Source organism: Elgaria multicarinata, chromosome 1 (genome assembly GCF_023053635.1).
Source record: "Elgaria multicarinata webbii isolate HBS135686 ecotype San Diego chromosome 1, rElgMul1.1.pri, whole genome shotgun sequence".
Lineage (NCBI taxonomy): Eukaryota > Metazoa > Chordata > Lepidosauria > Squamata > Anguidae > Elgaria > Elgaria multicarinata.
Window position 1 is genome coordinate 142,026,976 of NC_086171.1, and position 23,658 is coordinate 142,050,633.

A 23,658-nucleotide genomic window follows, 5' to 3' on the forward strand; every position below is an offset into this window, starting at 1 on the left:
GTAGAGCAATCCTAACCCCTTGGAAGAAGAGAGCGATCTCATTCTGACAGAGATCTTATTCTGGGGAAGTCCACCTCGAAGACCCCAGTTACGCCCATAGAAAACTCTGCAGGCAACATCTATTGCAGGCAGCATTCCTGCCAGTGGAAGTTCCCAAAATGAATTTTTCTAGGGCTAGGAGAAGTGGCATGGAGATGGCCTTGGATCCACTGGATCCAAGCATCTTTTGTCTGGCTGGCTTGACACTAGTCAGGACCTGTTGTAACTGAATTCCCTAACTCCCATTGGAGTCAACCAGGGGAAATAAAGAGCGGGGGGTGGGAACATGAGACAAGAAAAAGGGTAAGTCTCTTTCCCACTCCACACACAAACAGGACTTTAAGAACAGTCATGCTCCTCACTACACACAATTTTATATCTCTCTATCATCTTCTCCCTTGCTCACCTTTTTTTCCTATGCTGTATGTTTTCAGCATAGGGGAATTGTTCTAGTCTCTTGGGTCACCCTCTTCTGCATCTTTTCCAGTTCTATAATACCTCTTTTGAGGTGTGGCCATCTGCCACTTCTCACGCTCCTTCAACCCCCCCATTACGCTTGTGCTGCAATTCTCACTCAATTCAATGGGGCTTACTTCTGAGTAGAGGTGTACAGGATTACACCAATTAAGCTACTTTGGCCCAAGAAAGCTTAGGGCTTTTAAGGTCACACAGCATCTTGAGAACTTCATTGTTTATGTGTTTTGTTTTGGAGCTTTCCGAAATGCACAGATAACCAAAGAAGCTCTCTACATGGCTCAAAGTGGTTATATTACTTTACTGCCATTATCTGTACTGACCACAGTTTTTCTAAAGCAACCTTTTATCATGTACTCAGAAGAGTGGCAGGGCAAAGTGGTAGGGAGAGAACAATGACGTATATTTGCAATTTTCAGAACATGATAATAATAATGATCAGGTACTGCAGAATTAACCAGTCTTGTAAATAATTAAGACTGCACACCAACGTTTAATAGAAAATATCAAGGTGCTCAGTAAAATGAACCTCAGACTGCATGCCTTCGCCAGAAGAGAATGTAGGTATAGTGAGGGGAAGCTGGTGGATCTGATGTCAATGGAGCGGTGAATCCGCTCCGGGTTTTAGTCAGGATGATAAAGGAGATATCCTCACACTTTGATATCGGAGCTACCAGCATACACTGGTATAGTGAAAGAAGTGCTTTACCTCTGTCTAGATCGCGTTCTGAAGAGACAGCAGCATGCAGGGGTTTCTTCCGAAGCAACGCCAGATGCACAATTGGTCCTGTATTGCGCAAGGCTTCCACAACTTCTTGATTCGTATAATTCTGAATGTTAATCCCATCAACCTAACATACATAAAAGTGTACAAGTGGTTTTAAATAGTAACCTGAGTGACAAACCTGATCGATCACACAAAATGGGAACCCCAATTTGTATGGCTTATTATGCATAATCAAAAATGCATCCATGAACCTTTGAATATCCAGATGAAACTTGGATTAAGTCTATATGATCACCACATCGCTCAATATAAGGAAAATATTACTTGAGCAAGAATATGGCTTCCTGTCTTTTCTCAGCCATGAAAAGACGATCAAACTAAAAAAAGAAGATGGATTTAATGTTGAGACAAACCCAAATATTGTTCAGTTGCAGGAGGGGGCATGCAGATGTATGGGATGGGATACCTGCAATCAAGAGTTCAGGAATTCTAAATGAAGAGAAAGAGACAATGAACTGGTTCGCATGTCAAAAACCCACGGTTGCTGTTAATGGCCCACTTTCCATGATCAGCAGGCAGTTAACAAGCCACAGGGCTGTTGTAGTGTTCTTGGTGGCTTGTTACATGTGGCAAGCCATTCTGTCTTGGGTTTGCATGATACAACAAGCTGCACTAGCGAGGGTAATTATGAAAATTCTCTCAGCATGTCCAGCGTAGATAACAAGCCACAGTGGCTTGTTAACTGCCTGATGATCATGCAAACCTTACCAATCATGCAAATCACTGAGAGTGAGTTAAACAGCCTACAATCGCTCCATCCCTGAGTTGTTTATCATGACATACAAACCTCTAATTGAAGGTTATTGGGGAAGGAACAACCCAGATTTGTAACCCAAGAACAAACTGGGTTACATGTGTGGGCTATATGTCTGGGTTGTTCTTCCCCCAACAACCTCCAATTCCATGTTCGGACATCACGATAAACAACCCCAGGGATGGAGTGTGGTTTAACTCAGCAGACTCTGCACACTAGCCTGCCCTGGCTCGCTCATAGCTACCTAGGATTTGTTTAAGCCCTGGGTAGCTGTGGTGTGCGAACTATGCCAGCGGTATGAATCCTAAATTGCTCTTCTGTTCTTCAAGGTGGTGGTGGTGGTGAAGATATCTGTTAACTACCCCCCTCCAATTGCAACACACAACACCATACCTCACACTAATCTCAAGAGCCCCCCGCCCTCAGGATTATATATGGTGGTGGGGATATGGGGGACTACAGAGAGAAACAATAAAGTCCCTTTTTAAGAATCTGTCACACTGCTTGTTGTTAATGGGCATGCCCTTAAGACACAGCTACAACCATCTACAAGTCACTTTTCTATGGTGCAATTTTATGTGAGTGAAATTGCACCATAGAATGATGAAATCACATGGATGGACTAATTGCATAGGTCTTGAACAAAGCATCCTGAAGGAAAAGAGGATCTACATCATGGAGAAGTTATTCCCACATGACCGTATGTGAATGAAAGGTGCCTCAACTAGTGGATAATCTGGAATAGATTATTTTATACTGACACTTTCAGATATACACCATTAATATTTTGCCATGTTAAATACTCTAAATAAGATTCAACTTACAGCAATAATTTTGTCATGGATTTTTATCTGACCACTGTGTTCCGCAGCACTGCCAGGTATTACGTTTTTAACAAAAATCCCCGAAGAGTCCACTTTAAGAGGGAAAAAACAAGAACACTATTAATCTATAGTTACCATACATTTAGAACCCACATAGTTAGAGTAAACAATTTACAGTGCAATCCTACACATTTCTACTCAGAAGTATGCCCCATTGAGTTCAATGGTGCTTAATACCAGTGTGTGTATAGGATTGCAGGCTTGGGAAGGGAAGAGGATCAATTGTAGCAAAAGAAAAAAGAAAAAAGAAGAAGAGTCTTATGGCACCTCTTCAATAAAGCTTATACTGCAATTGTGTTGAAATCATAAATCCCACATAACAGCGAAGAAATGCACATATCTTGAGATACTTTGAAAATTCTTATTGCTACTCATCATTCAACTTGAACATAAACTGCAGTTATGTACTTTAGATGCATTGGAGATCACCGGATCTCAAATGGATCTTTAAAAGTCTGTTAAGAGAAATTCTAACCTATGCCATTTCATATACCTTGTATTCTCCTGTAATAAAGTGATCAATTATTCTATGCAGTTTCAACTAGTCTTACATTATTATAACGCTTCTAAAATGGCATTGGAATCAGTTACAGTAAGTGGAGAGAAATTAAGCACAAGTCCAAGATATTGGGGGATGTCAATTAGCCTAACATAGTGAAGACCCATTTATTAACACAACTAGTTTATGTTGATGCCATAGGAATTAAGATAGGATGCTATAGTGTGTGTTTTAAGTCATATATCCATAAAATGTTGGGCTGAAAAAAGAATTGCATGGTATCAGGGGTTCCACAGGATTTGTTACAGACTGCATATACTACCGCTTTCTAGTGGTAACTACAATAAACAATGAACCTTAATACAATTTCCGATTTTCATACAATAAACTGGATCAATGCCAAATACAGCACACTGTGTGTTTTTATACTGACTAAATTAGTATAATTTGTATTGGACTCTACTATCTGATAATCGATCCCCACTTTAGGTTACTGCTGCTTCTCTACATTTCTTCTGAGCGTTTAATTCCTCAACATGTATCTATTAATGGTTTTCTTTGCTTCATTTCCTCAATCTGTAAGGGTCCCCTAGGGGGTGATGCTTTGTTGCTTGGTTCCCACAGAACCCCGCAGCATCACAGCTGTGGGGTGGGACAATAAATCTTGATGGCAGGATGGAATGCGGCCTATCCGGCCGGAAAAGCCACAACGTCAACAACTATTCTGCTCGTTCAGCCCATCCCCTGCCCTGCCTTCTCATGCCTACCCGGACCTACCCTGGGCTTTAGTCTGTCCCCAGGAACGCCCATTGGCTCAACCTGGAGCGAGGCCACCACCGACAGACGGACGAAAGAATGTGGTGACCTCGGAGCAACTTAAAAATCGCAGTAAATTGACACTGCAAAAAAGTGCAGTTTCAGGGGGAGAAGCCTGATGTGGCTGTGCAGTGCCGGCTGCATCATATAAACAACACAGCGCCACTGCCCAGCCGGAATGAGCTAAACAGGGCATATAGACAAGACCCTAGAGTTCTGTACTGGTAGCTCCTTTGCTGTTCCCACTTGGACCTCCTATATATTCTCTTAGTTTTAATCATATTTATGCTGATGATTTACAGTTCTATGTTTCCATCCCAGGTCTTACGCATCATTAATTGCTATTTTTTTCTGCCTATCATGCTTCTGCTTCTTTTTGGATTTCTCACTTTCTTAAATTGAATTTCTCTAAAACTTAGCTTCTTCTCCCAATTGCTGCTTTTCTTTTCTATGGTTTTGTCTACTACTTTAACTCTTGGTGTTGTGTTTAAATGTGTCATACTTTACACTCTAGGGGCTTAGTTATATATATATACACACACATATCTTTTTCATTGCTGAATTGTGCCTTTGTTCTGAGTTAAAGTAGTAAATCTTTTTATTAACATATGTCTAAAGCATCTCTTGCCTTGTTGAGGGCTGATCAGTGTAATGCCCTTTTTGTTAGCCTGCATTATCTATTCTTCACTTCGCAGTTCATCTTAGCTTTCCTGCTGGTAAATGTGATCATATTTCTCCTTTTCCCCCTCACCCCTGACCTTTCCAGCTTCTCTTCCCTTATTATATTCATTTTCATACCTTACTTTGAAATGTTTGCACTTTGCAATTTCTGCTTAGCTTTCCTCTTTAATTTTTCTTTACACTCTTTCTACAGTCAACATTCCCCTGGTAGCAATTACATCAGTTGCCTCATGGCTCGGCCCATTTTCTTTGGAACTTGCCAAATATTTATATGATTAAATCCCTCCTTCTTGTTAAGAACCACCTGATGACATCTATTTTAACAGGCCTTTTCCAACTAAGATTTTAAATTTAGTCTCTCTTCCTCCTTTGTCTTCCCTTATCCACTTCTCTTTTAGGTTACATATATATATATATAGGCAGATTTTGTTGTTGTTCCTATTAATTCTATATTTATATTGTGTAGTACCTTGCTTTCTTTTAGACCTTCAAGAAATAATCAATATTATTAGGAAAGTGTAGGGTTTGGTTTTTTTACAAACTTAAGAGGTTTAAAAAGGTTTTTTAAAGCAGCTTGCCAGTTACTCACAATTGCAGTAAAAAAAAAATTAAAAAAACACTTTCGAATGAGCATACACTTTGCCTCTGCACACATATGGCCATCTAGAGTTGTGACCTTAGATTTTAAGATGCCACAGGGCTCGGTTGATTTTGCACACTGTTAATCACAAATAGACATTAACAAGTAGTTAAAACTCAGGTGCTGTGCCCAAACAGGTTATATAGTGTGTGTAAGGGGCATGGAGTCATGTACCCTGGCCCAACTTTCTGAGTTGCCACCCTCCCCTGCTGTGAGCAGATAAGTCTGAGGAGAGCTTCAACTCCCTGTATGATTGGAGACCCGATAAACCAAGGGCCCTGATCATGCACGGAGTTCTACTTGCATTCAAGTAAATACAAGTAGAATGCTCCCCACAGTCCTCCACTTCAGATATTGCTGTTCAACCTGGCAAGGTCAGGAACAGGGAGGGTGGGGCTGGGGACATTGTGGGGAGGGCCACCCAGTGCTTCTTACACACGCATATCCCTTGTTTAGCCATAACACCAGAACAGAGTTTCTGTGTTCACAGCTTCTATCACAAGGCTTTTTCCCCATGGGAGTAGTTTTGGACATGTGTGTAAATATACGCATGGAAAACATTAAATCAAAACTGAAAATCTAAAACCACAACCACCTCACCATGACAGAAAATCACTGATCATTCTCTGTCAACAGAACAAAGGCTCTGGGGCAAAAGTTGCATTTCATACAACAAAAAAGCATAGATTCATATTTTAGTTTAATAAAAGGACAAATAATTGCAATAAGTGTGCTGGTCTCAGACCGTAATAAGGTGATTTGATTTGCAGTAAGGAATCTTGTTTCAAAATATAATTAGGGGGACTGGCTGCAAATACTAGATTATGTCTAAAATCATGGACCAAGAGAGAAAAGTGCCTCCCTTTTTAAAAACAATTTAGTTGTCTACTTCAACCAAGGAATGTTTCACAAATATATTGTTTCCTTTGCTGAACAGACAGCAGACAGCTCACCTGTATCAGAAACTCCTGTATAGCCAACAATTGTGATACCAAGGCTCTGTCCATTTTTTTTAGTCAGCTGAACTTCATGAATTTCATTTTCCTAGGAAATAAAATTACATTTTTACTCAACTTAATGTTTACGATTATAAACATTTGTATTAAGCATTTCTTCAGCTTCTGCAAAGAACTCATTACCTATCTGACTGCTTCAGCCCTAAAATCCAAGGGTAAAATGGTATTTCAACATCAGCCCACAAGAAATATGTTTTCTTCTAGTTTCAGTGCCTTCAGCATTGAAAAGGATTGTTCTAAAGTCCATTACCTATTAGTGGCTGCAGCAGGTTATCAGAGAAGGGGTAGACAGCAATCAGGTGATCTGATGCTATGCCAGAAGTCACTTCAGATACATAATTCCCCTCATGAAATTGAGGTGGCAAATGTAACAAGCCTTTTGTCACCTCAGAGACACACTCATAAGCTGGCCCACAACAAGATACAAAGGTGAAATTAGCAACAAGCTTTATGTGGATCAGGGAAGCATATATCAATGCACTCGATCAACAGAATGAACAGAAGTCAAAAATAAGAGAAAATATCCATTTTAATTGACAGGCCACACTGCCACAGTAACAGTTTAGAATAGCACAAATGCAATTCAAGTAGTTAAATGGCTTGGGGCCAGGCTATCTGAAGGAACGCCTCCTCCCATATGTACCTGCCCAGAACCTAAGGTCATCCTCAGGGGTCCTTCTGCGTGAGCCCCTGCCAAAGGAAGTGAGGCAGGTGGCTACCAGGAGGAGGGCCTTCTCTGCTGTGGCACCCCGGCTGTGGAATGAGCTCCCTAAGGAGGTTCGCTTGGCACCTACATTATATGCCTTTAGATGCCAGGGCAGGATCTACACTACTGCTTTAAAGCACTTTATAACAGTTTTGACAACTGTTGGGGCCCAGGACACACTCCATATACAGTTGTCAAAACTGTTATAAAGTGCTTTAAAGCAGTAGGGTAAAGAGACCTTAGGTGAAGACCTTTTTATTCTCCCAGCATTTTAACAGTCTATAAATAAATTTTAACTTGGTATTTTAAATTTGTAATTTTGCATTGCTGCTGTTTTTATCTGGTTGAGCTTTATATTGTATTTTATATTATGGTTTTATACTGTTGCTTTATACTTTGAATGGTTTTAATTTTTGTGAACCGCCCAGAGAGCTCCGGCTATTGGGCGGTATAGAAATGCAATAAATAAATAAATAAATAAATAATAAAATATTTTCTAGCTAATAAAGTTGTTGGCTAAAAGTGACCAGTCTGGCACTAGGAAAGGTCCAGAAGACTATGGTAAGCCTGTTTCACAGCACAGCTGAAGTAGCTTGGACGAAGAGGCCATGGAGTTGTTGACCTTAGTATCCAGAAGCCTTTGAGTCACTATCATTCCTATATACACTTTGAATAAAATTATAAAAACACCCCTCACCCCAGCCAAGACAATTTGGTACCCACCCCAAGTCAAGGTGCAGAGTATTCAAGGATGGTCATCTTGGCATCTAATCCCACAAACACCTCTCCACCTCCATGGCAGTAAAACTATGATTGTGAATATGAATAACTAAAAGTCTGCTGCCTTTTCACGACACTCAAAAGCAGCCGCCTGAGGTAGCCACCTCATTCCACTTAATGAGAGAACCTGGCCCTACCTACAATGCAAAAGTCATGTTTCAAAGACCCAAGTTCCAACACCTCACTGTGGTAGCTAAGGAGGAAAAGAAATAAAGCAGAAAAACTACACCACAGGACATGAGACATCTCTCCGAAGATATTCCATACCTAAATCTAAAAAAAGCACAGTAGAAACAGATGGAATACAAGCACAGCTTTGCTTACATTTCAAGACCTCCTGCATACTTTGAGTAACATTTGTTGATTTTAATTATTCTAAACTGAGAAAAGCTCTTGACTAAACAAAAACACTTAAATATGACCAAAATTAAATTGGTTAAAATAAGATTTTAAGATACATTTTTAGCTGCAAAGATATTAGTATAGAAAACAAAGACTTTAGAACAAAGACTTTAAAAGAGACAGAGCGATCTGTACTGTGTGTCATATCCAACTGTGTCATTCTGCTAACGCAAGTGACGTTGCACTACAGAAACCGGGATTATTTTTATTTATTTATTTATTTATTACATTTTTATACCGCCCAATAGCCGAAGCTCTCTGGGATCCGAACTATGTGCAAGAGGAGAATGCGGGTCCCCTGTCTGTTACTGTAATTTTAGATTGTAAGCCATATGGCAGATTGTCTTGTTTTGTTCTGTACAGCGCCATGAAAATTGATGGTGCTTTATAAATAAATAATAATAATAATAATAATAATAATAATAATAATAATAATAATCCAAATAAAGTTATGCTTGCCCAAGTCATTGTGGAAGTGGTTGTGCATTATGCTGTGCAACCCATTGTGCGTTATGCAACCTCTTGCACAACAGAAAGATTTGGCGGAGCTCCACTAGTGTTACTTGAGTTTGCGAAATGACGCTATTGGATACTGCCCCAAGTTCTAAAATGTATTGCTGGATAGATTTCTAAACAAAAAGTTGAACATTGGCAGACTTTTTCTTTGGGGCTGTCTCGTAAAAGGGATTAAAAAATTCTGAATGCCTAGTGTTAGTAACAATTAGACTGGATTTATTTTTATATCGAAGTTAGCATTTTGCTAGCTTCTCCAAACCTTTAAAATTGACAAAAAAGGATCTAAGCATATTAGAAGAGCCCATTCACCCCCCACTCAGGGCAGCTGAGGGTGGAGGCGGATTTGCGGGTGGGAAGGACCCGCATCTAAGCCGCAGGTAGGCAGACCTGACACAAGTGCGGTATGGGGCATGGGTGAGCACTCTGGCACCTTTATGGTGATTGGCAAATCCGGAGGGCTGCTCCTCAAGGGTTTTGTGACCCTTGTGCCAGGATATGGCTTGCCTTTGGGGACCTTCTTGTCTCATCTACTTGTGGTTCCATGGCCCCGAGCAGGTAGGTCTCACCTAAGAGGGGGAGGCGGGTTTGACCTGGCTCCTGGCTTAGCAGAGTAGCTCACCCTTAATGGCAGGCTAGATGCCTGAGGAAACGATGTAATAGATTCCCGCACTTTCACGCGTAGATCCAGGGGATGGGTGAATTTCCCATATTAATAAAGAGGCCCTAGTTTATCCCAAAGCTCTGGTGTGCGTGTCTCTATTTCATGGGAGCCGCCTCTGCTCGCAAAAGATAGCTCTAACGATTTTCCTAGTACACTGTGGCTGATCAAGTGAAACTATTCCATCCACTCCTGACGGCATAAAATATATATTTATTTGAAACATTTTTATACCGTCCTTCATAAAAATCAATTCTAGGGTAGAGTTTAAGGTTAACAAAAATACAAGTGTGTAAACTGACAGATGCAAGATAAAACTAGCAGATAAAAGAGCATTCAACACGTATTTTAAAAACTTCAGCTAATAACATTTCCCCCCAACAAGATCAACATCTAAAACATTGTCGCTAGGTGACTCCCCCAGAGGAATGCATTCCATAACAGACGTGCCACAACCAAATTAGCCATTTCCTTAGATAAGGCAGTTGGTCATGAAAAAGATATAGAGAATGAAGGAAATCAGCTGTTGGGAAGTAAAAAAGAATATTTTACCTTATAAAAGTCAAACTTAAGATACCAAGTTTGAATTTTTATGGTGGAGATAAGCAATGGAGGTGGAAAGTATTTTTGGAATTTTTATCGAGATGCAACTTGGATGCCCATTAACCTTATAAACTTGCAATGAATATTACATTTTCAATGGTGTTACTTGCTGTAAGATGCAATTCATGGCAGACTTGCAAAATATTAATGTACTCACTGTGTCAAGTGCTCTGTCCTGAAAAAAAGCCAAAGCACCTACAGGTTGGTTCACAGGAGTTGGTGGTGTCACAGTTATGTCACACATGGGATCTCTTGCAACTACCATCTTAACATGGTTTCCACAGTTTCTCAACACTTGAGCAACCTGATCACTACTCATTCCTTGTACGTTAGTCCCACCAATTTCTAAGATGTGATCACCAGTTCTGAGTCTGCCATCCTGCAAATATGAAATGTGGGTTAACAAACTTAAAATTAACCACTGAAATAGAATTTATATTTTGCCCAATTTTAACTGCGTATTTAAATTATTTTTCACAAGGCATTCAGACCATTCAAAATACCATCAAGTTTAAGGAACTCTGTAGATTTTCACCAGACAATGGGCAGTATAAAATCAGAATCTAGCACTGACATAATTACCTCCAGTTCAATGTCAATAGTATTAGCAGAGTCAATGAGTTTTCCAGGGAATTGGTGCTGCACTAGAACTCCCTTATGCAAGTGCAACATAACTTACATTCGTGCCAGTGGTCTATTGGAAACTGCTCTATATTTACAAGCAGGATTACTCTTGGGGAAAATAGTTACAAGATTACAATTTTTATGTGAGCGCAACATCTCAGACATGCATGGAGACATACCTACAAACACAAACCCACAAATGTGTAACCAAGATCCTTGACCTGAATTGAGAATTTGACACACAACCAGACATGTTTTCCCCTCAAATGTAACTTTCTGGTTTCTTTCAGGATCATAATTCAAACCTATGTTATCTTTCAGAACATATTTGTACAAACAACTGCTCCCACAAGTTTATTCACACGTAAGCTCTATAACACCAGAAAAGCTTCTCAGACAAGATTGCAACAGCAGCTACTTCTTCAAGCTGGGTGTGCAAAACAGTCAGAAGATGTTGTTACTGAAGTAGCCACACTTTTATGAGGAGCCTCCTCTGCTTTGATATTACACTGCCCACGTGAAGAGACCGTTTGTGTCAACAGTTCTTTGTGCAAGTAAGCTCTTCAAAAAACAATATCTACAACTGGCTCTTGTAGTCATTATCTCTTAATATTTTCTGAGCAAAATTATCACCATTAACATCCGTTTTGTGCTACACCCCCTTCTTGGTCACTCAAGACTGTTGTAAATTCAGACAGTGACACGTAGGTGGTTGGATGCCAAAACATTTTGTTCCTTACAGCAAAACAGGTGTTCCAAAGACACAAGAGAAAGAAGCATTCATTATACCAGACAGTTTTGTAGAGGAAGCAGAAGAGCCAACTTGAGCATTTCAGCTCTGAGTCTCCAACTTTCATTTTTATTATGAATTGGAACACATCCTATAGTCTCTTTTCTGTACATTAATATTAATAAAATGAAACAGAGCTCTCTTTGTATTCACAAGGTTAGAGGCAGCAGTTTTATTTAACAAGGGTTTGTTGTGTCAAACTTGCCAATCCTGAAAGCTATAGCATCCTTTAGCGCCAGCTGAGGTATATGGAAGCAAAGTGGTTCGTAATTTCTCATGAGAAGTTTCCCCAAAAACTCAGGGTGAAGTGTCATTTTCATCAAGACTACAGAGTCAATCATTTCAGTCAAGAAACTATATCTCACAGACTATCCAGCAACTTGATCCTTGCATGAAGACCCGCAACTCTATGATGATATAAATGCTGTCTTGGCATAATCAGGCCATAGGTGTACATAGGGCCTGGGAGCTTCACAGGGCATACTTAAAAGCATAGTTTGCCTCAAATCTAGATCAAACTCTGATCAGTTAGGAAATTGCTGTGCATGGCAGATGGCAAATTGAATAGAGAAAGAGGGACCATGAGAGCAGGCTCACTACTGTTCATACATATAATAGCAAACCACGGCTTGGCATTACGTATGAATGCAGCTTTTGTGATGCCACTTTCCGACACTTAAGTCTAATGGTTAAAACATGACTGAAGTTTTGCTCCAAATGGTATTTTTTTAAAAAAATACTTCCCTTTCTACCAAGAGCCAAGGCATGCTTAAGAAGTCATTTATCCGACCTAAAACATAGCCTGTGTTGACATTTAATTAGTGATCTTTGCCCTACCTTTAGTCTACTTTTATACATACTGGCACTCAGTCTAGGATAGTATCAGTCTTTTTTTATCATTATAAGCAACATCATGCTTCTGCCATAACTATCTGGTCATTCAGAACATGTACATGCCTTCTGAGAGGCCACGGGAGGTAGAGGGGTACAGGGTAGGTTATCAGGGAATTGGAAAAGATGAATTAGGATGTGCGTGTGAGGAGAGAGTTTTAGTAGAAACTCCCCACTTCTGCCCTACCCACAATGTTTCATCCCAACTGCTACCTTTAATTCTGGACTTGTAAGCATGACTAGTCCAGGCATGACATGTTCACAGCAAAAATGGAGGTGGCATGTATCAATAAGGGCTGTGAGCAGTGTGGAGAACACTTAGTCCAGTTTCTGCCATCCTTGCCACAATGGTATGAGTGACATTGCTGTGGCTGGCCTTGCCATTCACTTGTCAACAGCAGTTGGGGAGAAGGATGAAAAGATGTAGGCAGAGGTCATTGCCCATCTTCCTTCCATGTTGCTACTTCCATAATCTTGGAAGACAGGGCCAGGCAAGGCCTGGAGAAGTAGGCCACCGGTCTCCAACGTGTTTATTTTCTGTGTTTATTTTCCCTCTCCACTGGCTGCAACCCTTAAAAGATAGTACCTTAACTTGTTGTAGAATTGCTAACAAATATTCATTGATTTAAAAATATATATGGTATGAACAAATTACCTTATCAGCTAGTCCTCCTGGAACAATAGTCCTTACCACTACGCCAATTGATTTTCCTCCCACAATTCCAAACCCTAATCCTGAGCCGTCGTTAATAAGCTCAACTTCTTCAATGTGGCCCCAACTGATCTGGGAAAGGTAGAAAATGAAAGTCTGTTTACTATGATACTATTGTAAGTATAAAGAATCACTTTCCCCACAACACATCATAGAATTCCCAGTCTCTACAATGCACTTGGCATCTTATACATTCATCAGGCCATTCTAAAGCTACTTTTTAGAGACCCCATCATCTGGCATACATATGAGATAAGATGCATCACAGATTTACAATAAGCAAAGTGGCTGGTAAAATGAATGAACTACAGGTGAAAATACCACGTTTAAGATAATCATTTTATTACATTTAGATTCCAAATGTCCTCTGAAGAGCTCCATAAGATAACAGCACACATAACTAAAAAAAACCCCAATATCATCTCCTAAGGCACAGGTGGCCCTCCAGATATTTTGGCCTATATTTTGGCGTCTCGATCCAAAGGGAGAGGTGGGTAAGAAAATTATTATTATTATTATTATTAATTATTATTATTATTATTATTCCCATCAACCCTAGTAAGCATAGTCAATGGTTTCCCATCCATGTCCTAAGGGTTACAAAGAAGGGAATGGTATATTAGTGTGCAAATCATACATTTACTGATCTCTGAAATTCAACATGTTGTATTGCAACATTTAGGAAAATCAGAGTTTCAAATAAAGTGAGTACATACAAGATTTACACTGGAATCATTGCTTGAGAAAAGACGTTGGCCCCATTCAGAGGACACCTTAAACCATTGCTTTAACCATGGTGGTTAAGCCAGAAAACAGGGCTGTGTTCAGAAGACATCTTAAACCATGGCTTTAACCACAGTGAAAAATGGTTTTTGCCTTTTTCACCATGGTTAAAGCCATAGTTTAAGGTGTCTTCTGAACATGGCCTGGCTTTCTGGCTTAACCACCATGGTTAAAGCAATGGTTTAAGGTGTCTTCTGAATAGGGCCACAGTGACTTTGAACATCACTGCACATAGTATCCCAAACCACCATCTTAGAACCACACACACACATTCCCCACAGAAAATCAATGTACATTGATTTACTGTGTGCATGTTGCTGGTTTGCTTTAAGATAGTGGGTAAGACACAAGGCTCTTGTGGTGGCATCAGGTTTAGTGCACAAATAAGGTTTTCAGGCCATGTTCCCTGCCTTTCCCCACAGATGAGAGGGGAACATGGCCCTTTCACCTGCACTTTACGACATGGATAATGGAGCAGGGAGGATTCACTGACTCATAGTGACACTGGTGGATGAGTGGCCGCAGATTGGCCTGCTGCCCATCTTTATCATTTCTGTGGCTTTGTTCTACCCCTCATTAAGAGGGAGCCAGGAAGCACGGAGAACGCAGGTGAAGTTACAGATGGTCAAGCCATGAGTGAGGGGAGAAATAGATATGTTCTTTCTTTGTTGGGTCAGACAGAAAAAAACTATGAACCATTTGGGGAGGTTCTGGGAAGGATCTAAGCAGGACTAGACTGTCTGAGTGTAAAATTTGTTGAAGGGGGTTATTGGGGGCATGGGTGGGTTCACAAATGCCATCTCTGTTTTGTACTCTGGTCTGTGGTTTTGCATAAGTCCCTTCTCTCTGTCTATTCCAGCTCTGTTTCCACCAATGGCCAGGCAAATTCCTCTATAAAGCTTTCATGCAAGACACAAGGCCAAAGAGTATTCCTCTGTTTGCCCACACATCAAAAGCACAGGGAGGGACCTTGGCCCCTTCAATGTGTTTGAAACTTTTATCATTTAAAAGCTGATTCTAATAGAACTATAACTTACCATTTCAGGTAAAGTAACATCACTTAAAGCAGTTGAGTTCCTACTGCTCCTTCGGGTTGGCTCTTTGGCCACAATCAAATGTAAGGAACCTGTGGACTGTTGGAGAAGTACAATTGCCTGTTGATGGGAAATGCTCTGATCCAACAGGGTATGATCAATGGCCAATATTTGGTCGTTTTCCTTTAATCTTTGATCCCTTGGATAAAGCATAGAAGATGTTTAAGAAGGGCTGCAGAAAACCCATAACAAGTTCCCAAAGAAAAGATGAAGCAAACACTCCCACAAGTATGTTTGTATGTGGCATGGGGATATTGGGATTGCCTTTTTGTGTACCATGTGGTGCTAGCTGGTGTTATATAGAGGTTTTCTACATAAGGCTTTTATTTGCTGTATCTACTTTTGGTTTGGTCGCAGAATTGAGATCTGTGCTTTTCGGCTACATGGCACTGTGGTATAGCAGAATATCACAAATATACAAGTAGAAACAGCACTTTCAGAAATAATACACCATTTTCCGCATTCTAAAAACAAAGACAGGAAAGTGTTCTGGAAAAACAGAAGTGAAAATGGAGACTCATGATGTCATCTGAAGAATCTATAAACAACAGTGAGAATCATGAACGCACAATAAATGCCTTATGAAGAAAAGCTCATAGTGGATAAAAGTGTGACCCAGTGTCACTAGTTTACATCTCACCCTGGCCGTAAACTCACTAAAGTGATCTTAGAGAAGCCGGTATCTCTCAGCATCTACACCATATGAAATACGGAAATAACATGTTACAGTGGAACTGTCTGCATGTAACAGTGCGCAAGCCACTTCCAGTTTATGTAAACAACCTCACAATTGGCTCGCAGGCATGTAGTTAGTGTAGTGTCTGAACCCAGGCACTTTGGGTTATATGTGGGTCAAACAATCCAAAGTTAACCTAAGAACAAACGATGTGTTAACTTTAGGTTGTTTAACCCATGAACAACCTAAAGTGTCTGGGTTGGACATCACGCTAACAACCTACAAATGAGCCAACTGAAAGCAGAAGTGGCATGCACGTGAAAGGCAGCCTCCCGCTCTCTCCCATTCATGCATGACGCCCCATGTTTAAACCATGGATTATCGTTACATGCAAACCAGGTCATTGTTATTGTATTATCATGCATATGGGGCTCTTTAAGTGTTCAAGGGCAATATAAATGTTAAGTATTATTATTACTGTCTCGTTTGTGTTCATCCTATCGAGCTACATGTTGTGCAGGAAACTTTCCATAATGAATCGTAGCACACTGTAGACTCCAGTTTACATCAGCTGATCTGTGGGTGAATGGTCCTGCCTTACAACAAGAGAACTCAACACAGCAGGTTTTTGTATCTTGCAACTCAATGGGTTGGTTCCAGATTTAGTCATACACACCTATGACTGAAATAAATTCCATTGATTTCAGTGAGACTATTCCAAGTATAACTACCAGTACAATCCTCTACCCACCTTCCTAAGAGTAAGTCCCATTGAACTCAACAATGCTTACTTCTGAGTAAACATGTATAGCATTACACTCTTAATCTGGAACTAACCCTATAGTTCCAAGATTCATCATTTGGCAATTCTAACAGTATTTAAGAACAACAAGAAGAATCTCATATCTTTCATTCTGCTGGTGATATGTTTATAAATCTTGACAGTATAAACCAAAAAACCTACCTGGCTGCTATACTTCCTGGCTGAATTTCCTTGACAAAGATACCAGCTTCTCCAGCAATTTGATTTTTAAGAGCAACCACACTAAATCCAAGGCCTCCATTAAATGGCTTCTCTATATCAATATAGTTGATTTGCCTGCCCTAATAAGGGGGAAAAGAATATTATAACTAAGCTGTTTCTATTCTCTTAGAATTCAATTGCAAAATACAATTCTTCCCTTGTTGAAACTAAACAAGAACAGGACTTGCATTTAAATACAATGAAGTGAAAATCCCCAAATCTCACAGAATTTAAAAGCTACTTTCAGACATAGGACTTGTGCCATGTGCCTATTACTCTTCTTAGAGAAAGGAGCTTTTAAAAACAAAGCAAAAAACAGCAATATAGGACACGGGTGTCATCTCCTCAAGGGAGAAAAAGTGGATAGGTGTTATGACCAGAAAAGTGGACAAAACAGAAAGATTAATTTCAATCCAGATAAATAAAATTCTAACTATTAATCTCATCCACAGAGTGGATGATGAATTGAGGGCACTGATGTAGGTACTTGGTTTTAGTTGCTCTTCCATTTTATTTATAATTCCCATGCTATATTTTGGTATTATTGTTTCAATCCTGTAAACCACTTTGCGGGTTTGTCTGAATCATTTGGTGGGATTCAAGTTTACATATAAGAGGAAAGAATCCAAACTGTATCACAAATGCAAACATGACCCATCTCATTCCAGTTTGTCAGAATTGAAGTAATATTTTTTTTCTATTTCTTCACAAATACATCTTACAGTTTTTAAAACCTCACAATGTACGTTAAACTCATGTAACGGAGTGTGACATCCATCAGACACCCCTAGGGTGCGTGCCATGCCACACAAAAGCGCAGAATCTCTTAAGCAAGGGTAAGCAACATGGTGACCATTCTTGACACATGCCAAGGTGGTCTACCTCTCCCACTTGAAACCACACACATACACGGAAAAAAAACATTTTCTTACTGGGATTATTCTGAAATAGGTTTATGTTGATGCTGAAGATTGTGAAATCAAAAGAGTTGTTTACTGGGTTGGGGTTCAGACCCCACCTCTGCCTGGTACTCAGTCCTTTGGCAGGATACTTGTCATTTGTCACATCTCCCATGGTAGCCATTTTGTGGCAATGACCACAACAGTTTATCAAACTGCCAAATGTGCCGATGGCCCCAAAAGATTGCCTGCCTCTGCTCTGAAAGCATTTGCTATGCAGAGTTGAACAGATTGTGGACACAGTCTGGGCAACATAACCATTCAGAAAAACACAGAAGAATGAAGTGAGAAGAAGGCCTCTTAAATATGAGGAATACACGAAAATTAAGATTTTATGTAGCTTAAGACGAGCAACTTTATTTGTGCCTGGAAAGCTACAGGAATTCTGTGCAGACACAGGAACAGCGTTGCGCTGTGGTTTAGGTGCCTGGTTACCACATACTTTATTAATGACAGCCTAGGGTCTCTTATTGCACACATTGCTATGCATGCTATACCCAGATTGCAGCTAACTGAAAGGGTCTAATTGGTTGGGTGCCGTCTATTTCTTTTATTGTTGCATTTTTAATTGTGTTTTTATGGATCTGTGTTTCTTAAATTTTAATTAAGATTTTGTTTTTAACATGTATTTTATTGCTGTTAGCTGCCTTGAGCACCACTCTAAAGCAAACTTCTCACTTGCCTGATCACACTGGGTTTCCTGATCTGTAACCCCATTCAGTCTTCCATAAATTGTATCCATGGAGGGGTCACAAGTGCCACCCTGCCTCCTCCACTACCAACCTTCCTGCGTCAAGTGGGAAAGCCTGAAGAGAGATTATAATACACAGGGTTCCTGATCTTGGAGAGGACTGTAACCTTGTTCAGCCAAATGGGGTTACAATTTCTCTTCAGACCTCCCCACTCAATGCAGGAAGGTCAGGGTGAAGGGGACACATGGCCCCTCCATGGATACAATTTATGACACCAATTAGCTGAGCTGGGCTGATGGCATGAAACATTCCAATTATCCAGGGAACAAAGTCAACAGCAACAGAAGATTCACAGTCCAGCTTCTCTGACAAGAGATAGCTTTCAGATTGACCCTCTTACAAACCTTGCATAAGGAGCTATGTGGGGTGGGCTACAACCTGGAAAGCTGAAAAGATCCCAGAAAGTAAAAACCTAAGGACCAATGATGGCTGAAGGTAAGAGTCAGAGCAACCAGTAGAGTGTTACAGAGGAGGGAATGCAGGGAGGAATGACAAAAGTCTGCGGAAAAGTCTGAGGAACTGTAGTCTAGGGAGTCAAAGGTTGTCCAAGAGGATACCTGTGCTTTTATTTAAGACTTGCACAGAAAGCAGAATTCTACTATATGTTGCTTTTGCCATCACTGCAGCATTGTGACCTGTAATCTTAAAAAGGCAATACGGGCAAAATTAGGGTATCGAGTGTCATATATGATTTGAACCTTAACTGCAGATTTCTAATTTACATTCATATAGTCACATCAGGATGTTACATACAGTAAGAGTGAAATCCGCTACTGAACTAGCTGCACCCTTTCTGCATTTTTACAAAAATAACATTGATTACATAGGATGTCATGATTCCAAGATATGGTGACCACCTTTCCATCAGACACTAAGAACATAAATATTCCATTACTTAACTTTTTAGAACTCACTACCAAGAAGTATACTCCCATACTTTGGTACAGAAATGTATATTTAGTAACCAGGGAAGTTTAGAATCAAGGTGGAAAAAAATATATTTAGTACATTAACGGTGCTATGCCTTTACCTTTGCCATCCTTTGGATTGCCAAATTAAACTCATCTGCTCCAGGTTTTGGAAGCAGAGGAGCCATCTGATCATTATTGCTGCAAGTCATGTAGAAGTTTCCATTAGGAAGTGAATGGGGATCTGCATCAAACACCAGCAAACCTCTTTTGGTAAAATCGAAATCCACGGAACGATCTGAAGGCACGTATGTGAGCTGTGAATAGCAAGACAAGACATTCACACAGAACTATGTTACTATGCAAACAACTAAAATATCAAAGGATATAAATGTTTCAGGAAGCAATGGGGAAATGGCAGGTTGTGTTGCATGTTGAAAGCTGCCATTACTTTTCCAGAATAGTGGTGTAATTTAGCAGCAGAACAAATAATTACATCAAGGGCTTATTATTTACTTCAGGAGTAGCCAAATGTATGAATATTAAAAAAGAAAGAAAGTAGTCTTAGGCAGTTGGAAGCAAGAGGGAGAAATAATCATATTACTGACTTTAATCTTTAAAAACAAACTGATACACATTCTTCCTTCTGTATTTTTCCAGTCTCTTTCCTTACTCCCCCTATTTTTATTTTGCACTCTTCATTTTCCTACATCAGGTATGTTTTACACACAAGAACGAAGAGAGCACTTCAGAATATTTTATGTGTCACTTTTCCCTGATAGTTTTTGTGTAATTCAGTCAAATTACGTTTGATACAGATTTCTCTGAATTAGTATCACCAGGCAAAGTACTCATGGGAAAGGGAAAACAGAGGAATAGATCAGCTGAATACACACCCAAAAAAAGCCTTTGCTGGCTAAATTGATCAGCATCTGCCTTTTGAAAGGAAAAGATGCTGGGCAGTCTCAAAAACAGCAGTTAGTCAGTCCTTGCACAAAAAAACAACATGAGCCAGTGTGGTATAGTGGCTAGAGTGTCAGACTGGGAGTTGGTCGTCTAGCATAGTGGCTAGAGTGTTGGACTGGGACTAGGGAGACCCAGATTCAAGTCTTCACATAGCCATGAAGCTCACTGGGTGACCTTGGGCCAGTCACTAACTCTCAGCCTAACCAACCTCCCAGGACTGTTGTGAAGATAAAATGGAGAGAAAGAGGTTCCTTGGAGGAAAAGGCAGGATACAAATGTAACAAACAAATAAATATTGATCTTATTAGATTCTTTTTGAAGCAATATTTGTTATTGTGTATCATGATTGTTAGTGAAATGTGATGCTATTAAGGGGTTAAATTGTAATGACATATTTATTACTCCCTAGAGCATCCCGAATATAAATAAAAGGGTTCATGTAATTTTGTTGAAAATAAAATGCATAAAATTAAATTTAACAACCACCCTGTCACAAGAGGTTGTGCCTGCAGTCACAGAGATCCAGTCTTCAGCCAGGCCATTGCTATACATTGCCTTCAACCAACCTTATGAAAGCCACCACATCTAGTGTGGTGTAGTGGTTACAACATGTCAGATAAGGACTAATTAATCAGGTTCAAATCCCCATTAAGCCATGAAGCTCACTGGGCGACTTCAGCCTATGTCAAGGCCACATTGATTTCATTTAACATGGTTGATCACTGTGTCCGTACAAGCAGAAATTGGTTTATGTGGAAGTGAAATTGATGCCATGCCGAACCAAAAGTTCTATTTTAACATTTGCCCTATTCTCTGGTTTTGTCTAAATTTGTTGGAAAACTCGTAGAAACTGGAAGACAACAAGGCCATGTTTTCCCTAATTGGTGTCTGAGAAGCTCGGCAAAGTGAAATGAAGTAATAATACATATCTTCTTGCTCAGAGTATTGAGATATGCTGGTTGCTTAGAGACTCTAAACCTAAGGGCAAAATAACCTCTGGTTAAGGAAAATATTAATAAGGCAACATGGCTAAGAAGAATGGGAGCCATTATTTGAAAGCTGCCTGCTGTCTGGAATGGACTGCTTGAACCTACGTTTTAAAGCTAGTGAGACTTACAATAGAGAATGAAGGACATGAGGGTTCACTGTGTGGTTCATTTAAATTCTTTTAATATTTATATTATTTTTCATAGAGATTTACTCTATTTTGTAAGCAATAAAAGAGCTTAAGTAAAGAATAGGAGTCACACCTCTTCCTTAAATAATTGAACAATGACACTTTATATAAAGGTGGTTCATTTTGACTGAGGCTTTTTCACTCTCAGATTCCAGAGGGTGCAGCCCCTCCAAATTTGGGGAGTCACTTCAATCAGTTTCCTGATAAATCTCTGTTCAGAATCTAAGACATAGTGCTCCATATGACCAGGCCACCTAACCTAACTCACGTAGTTGCTTGTACAGATAAGATTGGGAGGGGAACCAAGCACACTCCCCTGAACTCCTTAGAGGAAAGGCAAGGTATAAATATAATAAAACTCTGGCCTAATTCTCGCAGCTGTTTCTCCCCCCACAATAAAGTAATCACAATATCAAAGTCATTCTTTGATACTGTCAGAATAATGTGGTTTTGCCATATTGGGCAATATCCCAAAAATATTTTTTCACCTTAAAAGAATGGAGAAATGTCACTTTGCTCTGACTTACTGTGTCAGACATAAGGCACATTTGCACGAGATGCCAACCCATTGTGGGTAACTAACTATGCAATGTGTATTGCTTTTCAAAAAATCCGCACTGCCTGGTTCATGTGCCCAACAGTCAATCAGGCACACCACCCACAGTGTACAGCTTGTTTCCAACCTGCTTCCCCCTCAATCCTTCAGCTGGCTCCGCTTGGCATCCCAGGGGATTTTGCAGTCACACTGAAGAACACAAATTCTGTGCCCAATTATGAGAAGTTACATGAAAAATTAAGATATTTTTGTAATATTTTACGTAATTTTCTTGGTGCTATTTTTTTGCCTCTTTTTGTGTGTTCTATGGTTTTGTTTTCTCTGACAGGCAATGTAGGTGATCTCCATAACCCATGCTAATGCAACAGATAACACACTAACCCACCATAGGTAAAACAACCCTTACTACAGCCCCTGGTTCTCAGGGTGAGTTGTTTGAGGGAAACAAGTCACCTTGGGTGGAAAAAACAGCACACAGATGACACTCTAACTCATCATGGGCTGTTCCAGAAAACAGCCAATCATGCGAACCCAGTCATAGCATGAGTGATGTTTCCTAAGGCTGGGGAATGCTGGGAGTTGTTGGACTTTTTTCTGTCTAAGGGTGGGCACCCTTACAAACTTTTCAGTTTGGCTTCTATTGTTAAGACATTGCATAACATAAGCAACAATCATCCAAAATAGTTAGTGATGCAATAACTAACATTACTAACTGACTGCTACAATTATCACAGGATTGACAAAAGATGCAAACTCACCCTGAGCCAACATTGCTGGCAATATATACTTCACTGATACATCCTTCAAACATAATTATTGGCACGCAGTAAAACTTTATGTTTTGTAACTTACTTGTTCCTTCAGCTGCTTGACTGACTGCTGAAGAGTCAAGATGTGATTGAATAAGGGATTCTTGATTGTATTGTATAGAAAAGCGAGATTATCAGTCTGTGAAGTGTCTCCTCTGTCATGAAGTTTCATTAGCAGACGTTCCAGAATCCGCAGCACCTGCTGTTTATCTGTTGGATCCCCAAAACATTCTATGTTAAAAAGCTGTTAAATATTTGATTATTTGGAACAAGTGATTTTTTTCAAATACACCTACCTCCAACAGGATTTTCTGGCATATTGGTTTATCTGTGTTGCAGTAGTCAAAATCTGCATTTTAAAATAAAAGTGGAAGTTAAGTTTAGCATTTCAACATGATACTCTGAAAACCAGAGCTGACAAACACACAACTTTCTAGGTCTACAATTGCTACATAAGTGTGTGTGTGTCTGTGCAGGTTTAAGACTATTGTGGTATATACTGCTTCCCTTAGACTCTAGCCTAATGTGTGCAAAAGGAAGGCATAGCGCATGCAAAAGGAGATTTTCCATCACAAACATTCTTCCCCAAAACTATTTCACCTCAAATTGAACAACGCTGTGTGAAAGAATTATCCTCATGGCTATTTAAATAGTGGACACAAGGAGGATCTAACAAATACAA

The 23,658-nt window shown here is 39.9% G+C and overlaps 1 protein-coding gene across 1 annotated transcript in view; it reads right to left on the reverse strand.

The window, feature by feature from the left end:
* Positions 1–23,658, reverse strand: part of PATJ (PATJ crumbs cell polarity complex component) — a 187,062-nt gene that overhangs the window by 160,186 nt on the left and 3,218 nt on the right. The window contains exons 2-11 of the mRNA XM_063138122.1: positions 23,273–23,325; positions 23,020–23,186; positions 19,591–19,785; positions 16,790–16,929; positions 15,093–15,288; positions 13,216–13,344; positions 10,413–10,634; positions 6,528–6,618; positions 2,879–2,970; positions 1,223–1,364 (exon numbers count right to left, since the gene is read on the reverse strand). Coding sequence (XP_062994192.1) covers positions 1,223–1,364; positions 2,879–2,970; positions 6,528–6,618; positions 10,413–10,634; positions 13,216–13,344; positions 15,093–15,288; positions 16,790–16,929; positions 19,591–19,785; positions 23,020–23,186; positions 23,273–23,294 — 1,396 coding nt within the window. The 5' untranslated portion in view covers positions 23,295–23,325. The remainder of the gene's footprint in view (positions 1–1,222; positions 1,365–2,878; positions 2,971–6,527; positions 6,619–10,412; positions 10,635–13,215; positions 13,345–15,092; positions 15,289–16,789; positions 16,930–19,590; positions 19,786–23,019; positions 23,187–23,272; positions 23,326–23,658) is intronic.